The sequence below is a fragment of the Glycine max genome, chromosome 14, assembly GCF_000004515.6.
Source record: "Glycine max cultivar Williams 82 chromosome 14, Glycine_max_v4.0, whole genome shotgun sequence".
In the NCBI taxonomy this organism is placed as follows: Eukaryota; Viridiplantae; Streptophyta; class Magnoliopsida; order Fabales; family Fabaceae; genus Glycine; species Glycine max.
This window is the reverse complement of record NC_038250.2, coordinates 19,191,590-19,202,785: the sequence shown is the minus strand read 5'-3', so window position 1 is coordinate 19,202,785 and position 11,196 is coordinate 19,191,590. Positions and strand designations below refer to the sequence as shown.

The 11,196-nt window shown below is 32.0% G+C and overlaps 1 protein-coding gene and 1 pseudogene across 4 annotated transcripts; one reads left to right on the top strand and one right to left on the bottom strand.

The window, feature by feature from the left end:
* The first annotated feature begins 987 nt into the window (after positions 1-987).
* Positions 988-4,068, top strand: LOC100803517 (cytoplasmic 60S subunit biogenesis factor REI1 homolog 1-like; annotated as a pseudogene).
* A 1,394-nt stretch (positions 4,069-5,462) lies between these two features.
* On the bottom strand, positions 5,463-9,107 carry LOC100790811 (uncharacterized). 4 transcript variants are annotated; one of them, XM_003544591.5, is made up of 3 exons: positions 8,883-9,096; positions 6,881-7,874; positions 5,463-5,876 (listed from the first exon to the last, which is right to left on the bottom strand). In XM_003544591.5, the coding sequence occupies exons 2-3, from the start codon at positions 7,759-7,761 to the stop codon at positions 5,861-5,863; spliced, it is 897 nt and encodes a 298-aa protein (XP_003544639.1). In that variant the 5' UTR covers positions 7,762-7,874; positions 8,883-9,096; the 3' UTR covers positions 5,463-5,860. The 4 variants fall into 4 exon arrangements, with proteins under 4 accessions (XP_003544639.1, XP_040864895.1, XP_040864893.1 ...); XM_041008961.1 differs by having other exon boundaries at positions 6,881-7,751; XM_041008959.1 differs by lacking the exon at positions 5,463-5,876 and adding an exon at positions 6,048-6,084 and having other exon boundaries at positions 8,883-9,107.
* Positions 9,108-11,196: the final 2,089 nt, after the last annotated feature.

The window sequence follows — 11,196 nt, the reverse complement described above, 5'->3', positions numbered from 1 at the left end:
GAACCCATAACATTAAACAGATTTTGTTTCCTTATTCTGCATGTTGTTCAGAAGGGGCTCAATTTGTTGGGGAATGAGGGTGTGTTTAACACAACTTATGCATGTTTTTTAATTGAATAGTTCTAAATCCTTCCATTTTTAATTGAATAGTCCTAACTGTTTTGTATGGTAAGTATCAAATGTTTTTTATTTAATACCTTCTTTATAAAATTTGTAGAGGGATATTGCATTACTCTTTTTAATTACTATACATTAAGCAATAGTAACTCACGTTTTGGATCCCAGGTCCCAGAACATTGTCCCAAACATCAAAGCTAAGAATGTAGTGAACGTTAGTATACGGAGGGTTGCGCCAGCAAGACCAATGTTGTTTCCATAGGCAGGCTTTGCATTGAACATAAAATGGTTGTGCATATTGTGTAGGAAAATGAAGTTCCTTGGAACCTGGAGTAGGCTCGCTCAATTCAGTTACAAGTGCTTTGTTCCTCTTTACATATAACATACATATATATTTTTCAGCACTAGATTGAAATGGCATATCCTTGTAAGATATTTATAAAATATATTGACTTTGACTAAATAAGGATGTTGAGTAACACTAGTACACTGCAAACCAACTTACCTATATAATTCTGAATTTTTGTATATATCAGCAAAGTCAACATTCAAATCCATTTCTCATGCCGAAGTTGTAATTTCCAACATCCAAGTTGCTGGGTTATGTCCATCTTTGATTTTACCAACCCCTTCAATCCTCTGCTTGAAAGTAAGATTAGAAATAGTACTACAATATCAGTAACAGCTAACAAGCATCTTGAATTACTATAAATGTCATTTGATTTTTTCAGACATGTCTTAGTTCTTATCTCAAAATACTCAATGAGGTGGTTGGAATGGTGGTGACCCAACGACCCAACATATATTTCTCCCTCCTCGTTTTAGTAGGAAAAGCTTAAACCAATTTTTGGTTTATTATGCACATGTAGTATGGCAATTGACAAGTCAAATAAGAAAAGTCAGAAAACGCAGTATCATATGATCAACAACAACACTTACCTCATCAAAAGCTTCAAATATGTCTATGCTTGGTTGATGGATGGTACAAACAATTGTTCTTCCTGTGTCCACTATGTTTCTAAATTCTAACTGTCCTCATAACTATTGCAGTAGCCCTGGCATCTAACCCAGATGTTGGCTCATCCATGAATTTTATAGAGGGATTAGCCACTACCTCAACTGCTATAGTTAGTCTCTTGCGCTATTTGGTGGAGAGACCACTAACACCAGGTAAACCAACCAAAGCTTCCCTCAGTAAGTTCAACTCTACCAGCTCCATGACCTCCTCAATGAACATCTGTAATCATTTCAGAATTCAGATCCAACAGTGAAGATAAGTAACTCTTAGACTTATGATCAATTAGTATAGACAATTGCCAAATGTGTCTAGTTGGACTTTATACGCTAACCTTTCTGGTTTCAGAATTGACTTCAAGCGATAAACGAACCCTTGCTGAGTAGAGCAATGATTCATAGATTGTAACATGAGGAGAGTGGATATCATTCTGCTCACAACAGCCATAACAAAACAACCCATCCATAATCACCCACCCACCTGCAATTTCTCTAAGCCCCTTTTCTCAACGTTACCTAAACCTAATTCTCCTCTAGCTATCCTAATGCATTGCATCACAAGCCAGGGTTAACATGCAACGCTCGCAACACGGAATTCAAAGATGACACAGAGCAAAAACTCCATTACAAGTCCGAGTGGCATCGCTACAACCTCAAGCCCAAGGTTCTTTTCCTTTTCTCAATTTTCGTTAAACCCTAATTTTATTTTTTATGGCTCAATCCGGAAAGATTATAAGGTTTGTTTGAGTATATAAATTTAAATTATTTTATTTTGTTATGGGTATGTTCCAAGTGAGGGTTGGCTCAACTGGTAGGATAAAAACAGCTTCAAATTGATTGTGTTAAGAATATTTCACACAGTAATTGTCGATCGAGGGTATGTTTATAAGGAGGTTAATTTGAATAAAATTTTTAAGCACGTGTGAGAAGAAAGTAAGAAGGTAAAATAAATTGAGTTTTTCTTCAATGTTAAAATCAACATGCTTTTAGAGAAGTTAGATGACAGAACTTATATAAATGTTGATTTTAGGTTATGGGAAAAGCTCAATCAATGCATTGAAATAATTTTGAACATCTGTGTGATTGTATGACTAAGATATACTCCTGTCATACTTTCACTATATGTGACCTTTGACGTGCATGCGTTGCTGGGGAGGGGGAGGATTTGATGACTCTCAATTTTTTTTGGAAGAACTTGGTTTGTTTTCTCGAAAGTACTAAATTAATGTTGATTTTTTTTAATACATGTTGGGGTTCCTTGGGTGACAGAAGCGCTCTTTCTGGCTAGACAATCTGTGCTTGCTCAAGAGAAAAATAAATTGAGTGAAACCCCCATGCTCTATAGCTGCGGTCTCTGTGGAAAGGATTATAAAAGTTCTAAAGCTCATGCTGAGCACCTTAAATCACGTGGTCATATGATGCGGGCCTCTGAAGGAACTAGCCATGCAGATGAGAAGGCAATAATTAAGCCACTTCCACAACGTGTTGTGAATAGGCCTCCTCCTAGAAGAGAGGTAGATAACTCTGAAAATGAAGAATGTGAAGATGAATGGGAGGAGGTTGATCCTGAAGAGGATTTGGTTGATGAAGCACGTGCTGCCAAGTCCTTGACTGATTTGAATGTGAATGAGCATGGTGAAAATGTTGATATGGAGGAAGATGCTGATGATTTTGAGGAGTTAGACCCCTCATGTTGCTTTATGTGTGATCAAGAGCACAAAACAATAGAAGACTGCATGGCACAAGCATCATGAATTCTTCATTTCAGATGTTGAGTATTTGAAGGATCCAAAAGGTCTACTTACCTATCTTCTGCACCACCCCTTCTCCCAAACAGAAAGGTTTGGTAATTGGTTAGGTCCTAATTTCTCTGTATTTTTCTAGGTCAAAAGAGACTACATGTGTCTGTACTGCAATGATCGATGTTATCCTTTTCGTAGCTTGGAAGCAGTCAGGAAACCTATGGAAGCAAAAAGTCACTGTAAAGTGCATTATGGTGATGGTCATCTAACAATGTAGAACTTGTTGGTGGGTCCGAGCTCATAATCACCAGGAAATCTGCATATAGAACATCAACCAAAAACACTTGGTTACTGTGAATTTTTGCGTTATTATTGTCAGAAACCTCTGTCATCACCAGCAAATATGGCTGTCAATGCTGCGTTGGCTTCAAGGTTCACCTTTCTAACCTTGTGTTCTATTTTGTAAAGCTGAGGGGCATTTGGTGTTTCGAGCAAATCATAGTCACATGGTGATGGGTTTTTCTTTTCTTTATTTTCTGGTACAGGAGCATGGGCTTGACCACTATCCAATCAAGGGAGAAGATAATTGTGAGGATGAAAAGTGCCGAAGGAAATGAATAGGTCAGGTGTGGACAATATGCGTACAAATTAAGATGGTGATGAAGAGCAATGCTATCCGGAACCTGCCAAAGAATGTCCCTTATTAGTCCTCACTAATAATAGTTTTACTTGAGTGGTGCTGTGTAGTAGTTTTTTCTATGAAATAATTTTACATTTCTTGATCTCATGAATCATCCACAAGGTATCCAAAGGTAGTAGAGTGATGATATACATGATATTTTCCAATGAGGAATTTGGCATTCTACTTATTTCTTTGTCGTTATTGGTATCATCAACACCTGGATGATAAGGACACCTTTGGTTGGCGCTTTTTTTGGGGGGAGTCGGGGCATGGAGTTGATATTTTTTATTTTTGAAAACATGGAACCATAATGAGTGGAAATTTTAATTTTAATCCTGGAGGAATTACAATTTTGCATTCTGGTCGCTTGGTATTTGTCTGGAGAGGAAGATGAGGAATTGAACTAGTCTCTTGTTCTTTCAATACATTGCATTTTTTTTTCGAGTTTGAACTAGAGAATATTTAGGTCCTATTCCGGGTGGTTACGAGTTTTTTATTTTTGATTTTTAAATATAATTTTTAAAATAAAAATATATTAAAAAAATAGAGTTGAAATAATTTTAAATTCTTGTCAAAATAGTTTTATATATATTTTTAAAATCAAGAAAGAGGATTTTGTGAATTTAATTGGAGTTTTTGAAAACACAAACTCCCTATCATTACCTTTCATCACTACCATCACCTCCACTCTCATTATCATTATAACTTTATCATTATTATCGTCAACACAACACTACCGTCATTATGTTATTATTGTCACCACCATCACCATTTAGTCATCGTCACCATAATCACACTATTGTCTAGCTATTGTCACCATGCCTATTCCCATTCATGTCGCTGCCACTGTCTCCATATTCAACTGCAATTACTACTACCACCATATTGATTTAATCAAATAGGGAACCAAAATGAATGTTATCATTCCGATTCTGATATGAAATGGAAACTTTACTGGATTTGCTTCCTTGAGTATTAATCACTTTAGACAGTAAATTGAATAGTTATTAAGTGAAAAATCATTATTCAAGGGAATGAATAGTTATTCATACTCTAATTATTGAATGTTTTTTTTATCAATAATTAATTTACTCTCTTGAGGGATTTTGTATATGGTTTTGATCAGCAACGGGGATTTTGTATTGTTGGTGTGACAATTTTGTTGTAAAGTGTAAACTGTTAACTTCACAGGTAACGGGAATTTGTAGAAATCCGATATGTCGAGCCAGCATCTCTTTCTGAATATTCGGATTTCATAGTAGCAATTGATCGTCACGTCATTTTCATACATCATTAAGGATATGTGATGTCCCGTGCTGGAAGTATTTCTTGTTGTATGAAAGGAAAGGAAACACCGTATAATCAGTGTCCCACCTCTTAACCTTCAGAGCGAATATTGTAAAACTTAGACATTCCAAACATAAAAAATTGAATGGTCTTGCGTGTAAAAAAGAGAAGAAAATAATAAGAAAAATATGAAACAAATTTTTATAATCTAAAATTAGTTAATGCAGAGATTAAAATTGGCATTTTAGAAAAATTAAAAAAAGAAAAACTTTCTGTTGTGCAAGAAGAGAGGCTTATTTTAACTTATGCATAAGCAGTATAAATGTTTATTGGAAAATTTATCCAAACAAAACCTAAATATTATCCGTCTTCAGAAATCTTCTACTTTTATATTCCACGTCCAGAAATGATATAGGCAAAGACTACATAATTCTTACATTTGCACCAAAATTTTAAAAAAGGTTCTGTTAAATACTACTATTTTAACAACGTAAAGTCAAGTGGAACCAAATTGAATCCAAACTGAAAAACCACTTGTACAATTGTGCAGTTATAAATGTAAGAATTTTGTAAATGCTCATATATGAAGTCAAGCGAGCAACTAGTAAATGGGCAAAATATAAAATAATTTGAGTGACACAGAAATTGTCATCTTTATGTTTTTATAAACACATCACGATCAATTAGCTATATCCTATATGTACAGGGAAAATAAAATTAAAAAAAAAATCATTATTCCATAGTCAAGCAGCAGAATGCTAGCTAAATCACTAGCCTATGAGGAAATTAACAACAGGCTTGTAATTGCTAGCATACTTCCTTAGATTCAGACAGAAAGTGTGATTTTAAAGCTAAAAGCATAAAACAAAAGAAATTGAGTATGTGACCACATGGAACTGTCAAATCTACAGAGTTCTCCAATCACCACATCTCATGGTAAAAGCAATAGACAAGCTAAATGTAATCTTAGCATCGTGAAACACAATGTTTTCCATGTCCCCATGACTTTTTCTTCCCTTCAATTCACATGGTGCCTGCAAACATAGAGAAAATTCATAAGTAATTTTAAGGTAATGGAAAAAAAAGCCCTCGGCACCATCGCTGTGCACTTTCAAGCCAGAGATAAATCTACAATTAACAGGATGTTAGTTTGAGTTATCAGGGACCTTTTAACAGTAACAAATTCTTGAGCTGTCAACACATACCTAATTGTCATAAAAGCGGGAACGGCGTCTATGGGATCTGTGAATAGCATTAATGAAATAAGGATATCAAAAATCTAAATATAACTTAAGAAAATAATTCTAATTCAAAGTTCAAACATCAAATAACCACAGAACTCGAAATCAAATACACCAAGTCACTCCTAAGTTTGATAGTCATTCACATTGAATCATTTGAAAATGGTAGCACATGCAAATGCTTGAATTAGAAAGTATCCTTTAAGACCAACATTGGAAAAAGAAAAACATGCCATTCTCTTAAAAATACAATAGCCAGTAAAGGACTGTTGAATAATAACTTTAAGAAGCTAATTGGTACAAAATTTACAACTATGACTAATTCTTAAGTATGATTACACATTTAAATGAACCACGATAAATCAGCTCGCAAATAATGAGTGAGATCGTGTTTCTTTTTCAAATCAGAATATATTATACTTTGCAGTAATGCAAATGAAACACCATTCACTAATATGGAAAGTTAGATCATTGACAACAAAGAATAGTAAAAAGAATATGATTCTATAGTTGTATACTAGTACATAATCATGGAGATCTTGAAAGAGGAACAGTAGAAAATAGTATTTGTTAAGAATGTTATGCTTTAGAAAAATACAGCTTCCGCGTTAGAAAAACTGTTTATCATGATAGAAAAAAGAAACAGTGAACAAATTCTGCCTGCAACGTCTTGTACTGAAATTGTCAGAGCTTAACAACCTAGAAAGTAAAGTAAAAGTAAAGGCCTGAGATGTAAAGGACATTAATATTACAGTATAGTAAGAACAAAACTGAAAAAGAAGGAAAAGTCTATGCACCTGCGATAACCACTGCTACCCCTTGAAGAGCCACTAGTACTAACAAAGTCATCATCAATCTCTTCTATCCTATAATCTGCATACTCCATAGATACTACAGAACCTTCATCAGAATTTGAAGTATCATAACTTAAACGGCGATTATCCCTTCCTGTACGACTGACTCTTGTCCTTCTATTTCTGGATCTTCTAAAGTTGTCAAAATACAGAATACAAGAGGTCCACCAGTTTCCCTCATCTCCAGGGAAGTCTTCAAACTCGTCTCTAGCATCGTCATCCCCATATTCAATCACATAATCTCCTAGAACCACCCCTCTGGGGATTTCTGAATGAATAGTGCTCAAAACATCTATGATCTCTGACGATTGTTGAAAATTCTCCCAATCAAGCTGGCGGGCAGGATCAATTTTTGATGGGCGTGCATGAGGGTGTTCAAGTTGAGCATGTTCCTGTAGCTCCAAGTAACTTCCCATGAAAGTACATCGCACTTCATCACAACAACGCTTCTTCTCATCAAGATGAATGCGAGCTTTATCAACTATAACCCACCCAGAAACCTCACCTCTACACAAGGGGCAAGTCAGATTGCATTGACCATTTGATACCTCATGATCATCACTATTTTCAGTAGTTTCAGTGGAAGTTGCATTAGACACTGGAGAGGATGGCATGCCACATGAATTTTTAAAGCGATCCAAACAATTAGAGTGCAATTGATTTGTGTCACACACAAAAGCACGACATCCTTTATCATAAGATGAACAATGAAGGAGAACACTGTTATGAGGAAAATCCAAGCATATGGGACAGGCGACATCGTCCCAACTAATATCCAATTGAATATCCTCCATGCTGCTTACACTCACAAGACCTGAAACCATATACAGGCCACTTATAGCAAAACCACATCTGTAGTAGTCAATTGCATACTCCTTATTCTTCAAAATCAAAACATGGAGATGAAAACTTGAAAACGTATCAAGCAAACTGTGTCCTGAATTTTAGAATCAGCCAAACATGGAAAGAGACAAAAAAAAATCTAGTTTAGAATCATATAGCAAAGGTACTTAGGAGTTTAAATAACTTTAAACATTTTTAAGTGTGCAACCACAAGCAAACACATAAAACCAATCAGAGTGTTCTTTCCATGACAGCATTTTCCATTTATAAACTGAGGAATGCAAATTATCATCAACAACAACAACAACCAAAAAAAATGTTAATAATTTTATTATATTATTCAATACAAACCACTTTAGATTGGATTAGATTGAATCATTAAACTTTTAAGAGAAACCAATTGAGTAATGATTGAATATTCTGAAACCTAAACTTTTTATCTGAAGAAACAGTTACAAGTTCCTTCAAGTTCCTCAAAGGAATTAGTTCAAAATCAAAATTCAGAATGGATTAAAGGTCATCAGGTTCCCTAATACTAATTGATTGACCAATAAACTGATATAAAGATACAACCCAAAAGCCACAGTACAGTGTGATCAAAGAGAGATCACACCAGTTAAACTCCATAATCACACACCCAAATCTGAAATTTCGGGAAAGAAACCAAAGAACACTTGTCTACACATAAAATAGCAAAAAAGCCACCATCAAAGAAAAACAAAATGAACCCCATTTTGAGACACATAATTTACCAGATAACAAAACAGGTGGTCCAAATGAAAAAAAAAAATCCACCAACCAAATATAACGAATTAAACCCTTCATTTAATATCCAATTTTTTTTTTGAGAAAAAAAAAACTGTAGACGACCCAATTTTCATTATCATACAAAAATGAGCAAGTTGACCAATCCAAAATAAAGGGTATTCCAAAGGGATGAAAAAACTGGTAAAAGAAAAAAACACAAACATCTAAGAAGACATAAATTGAAGCGGACCCAGCAAATAATCAAAGACCCAAAAAAGAAGCAAAAAAGAGACAAACTTTGAGAGAAAAAGTGATCAAAGTACATTGAAAAACACAGGGTCCGAGGGAACCAAACCTTAAACACGAGAATTGATGACGGAACAAGGAAACCTCGTACGAGGAGGGATTGGTGTTTTTCAGTTTCAACTTTCGAATGGTGTTGTTGTTGGGATCTTTGCGCAAATGGCGAGCGATGCCAGTTTCAGCAATCAGCACTAGTGTGAAAAGGTGCGCAGCTTCTCTCTCTTCTTTCTTTCCCTTCGCAAAGTGCAATTCCTCATTTTCTAACACTTTATAATTTGCAAAAAAGTGGAAAGATATTACTTATTATAAAGGGGTTATAAGACAAAGATTAATGGTGATTTATTTTACAATTTATCTAATAAAAATTTATTATCATTTTTAATGGAATAATTGAGAATTTAACTTTAATTTATAGTTAATATAATTATTTATATTATTTATTAATAAAAATTTATAATTCTATAAATTTTAAAAGTAATTATTATAAAACTCAATAAATTTATTATACGTAGCATAATTGATTGTGATTGAAATAATGATATAAATTTTTTATATTTTTAATATATATTATTTACTCTACAATTTATAATTGCAAATTTTATATTTATAATTCTTAGAACTTGTTGTTACATATTGCTACAAATTATTTGTGTTTATAAAAAATGTGACTTTTTTAATATTAGTAATTTTTTTAAAAAAATATTTAATAATTGTAAGAGAAAATTATACCATATTGATAAAAAAAATTAATTTTAAAGATAAAGTACAGTTATTTTTATTAATGATAAAATAAGGATTAAAATATAAACAATTTTATAAAAAAAATTGAGGATCCAACAATTTTATAATTAATTATATATATTATTTTAGTTATTTACTTTTTCGAATAATTGTTACTTTTTAAGATTACATCATTTTTATTTTAGAAGAGATAAATTTGACAATATTAAACACTATTACTAATGTTATTTTACGTGTAAGATTTTAATCTATAGATAATCTTCATACCATTTTTTGTTTTGGATTTGAACACATAGGTTAATCTAACAAATTTTGCTTAAAAAATCAACAAGATTTTATAATAAAAAAATCGTTTTTTGATGAAATAGTCAAAGTCAAACTATTTTGTTTTTTAGAAATACATGATAATAATCACGACAAAAATAAGGTTTCATCAATAAGGTTTCTGAAGGAAGTTCTCCGAAATAAAGCTCCATTCAATTCATGTTTACCTTTTAGAGGATAGCGGTGGTCAATTTCTTGATAGCTTTTTGTTTTTTAATCAATTCAAAGAAATAAAAGAATTAAATTCTTATAGTCAAGAGTCAACCTACTTGTGTTTTAAAAATAGTATTTGTAATTAAAAAAATCAGAAAAATTGATATCCAGCGTAAAATTTAGTAATATAAAAACTTTAATAAATTTATATAAATGTTAAATTTTATCAATCTATATAACAATTATATTAAAAGCTCATATGATATAAATTGATTTTACAGAATTTCATATAACTTTAAATCTAATTACTTTCTCCGTCCCAAAATAATTATCGTCAGTTATTTTATAAAAAAAATAAATAAAAGAGAATAATAATTTTATAAATTAACCTTATATAATCATTAATTTATTTATAAATTTTGTTATCGAATATTAATATCATAAAAGTACAAGTGAAAAAAACATAATTAATATTACATTAAAAAGTTAAAATAATAATTATTTTATGATAATTTTTTCTACGACACCATAATTATAATAGGCAGAGAAAGTAATTTTTTATTACTTTAATTTATAAAACAAATTGATTTTGTAAAATTTCATATAATTTAAATTTAACCAATACCTTATTACTTCGATTTATTTCAATGCAAGATAGATTATTTAAAATAAAAATAAATTTGTGTTATTAAATTATATCTATAAATGTTTGAGTTATTTAAAATATATATATTAAATGTAAAATGGTCCTAGAAAATCATTGTTTTGATGCTATTATTATATACGGTAAATAAGCCGTTTGTATTGACTAGGTATACCAGTTACGGGTATAGTAAATATGCTTTGCATGATTGACAAATTGATTTGCCTGTTTTTTTAATCAATTTATCATTTGATTGACAAATTTACTTTACAAAATTATCAATGAGTTAACTATTCTTTTAAACTTTTTATTAATAGGTTATTGGTCCGAGAGTAAAATTAGTTTTAATATCTTAAATAAGTTCTTGATTCGAATAAGAATATGCACAAGCCGAGTTAGATTGGATTTAATTAAATCTATTATCCAATCCGATCAGAATTATATAAGTTGATTGGGTCAGGTTTGTGCTATTTTGTTGGCAAACCCAATCTAAATCAATTCGGTC

What these genes read in the sequence shown, in the direction of transcription:
- LOC100790811 (XM_041008959.1), bottom strand. Translation starts at nt 7,761, where the DNA reads ATGGTTTCAGGTCTTGTGAGTGTAAGCAGCATGGAGGATATTCAATTG. An exon ending in GGTAGCAGTGGTTATCGCAG is followed by an intron (nt 6,085 to 6,880) that starts GTGCATAGACTT and finishes TGCTATTCACAG; the next exon opens with ATCCCATAGACGCCGTTCCC.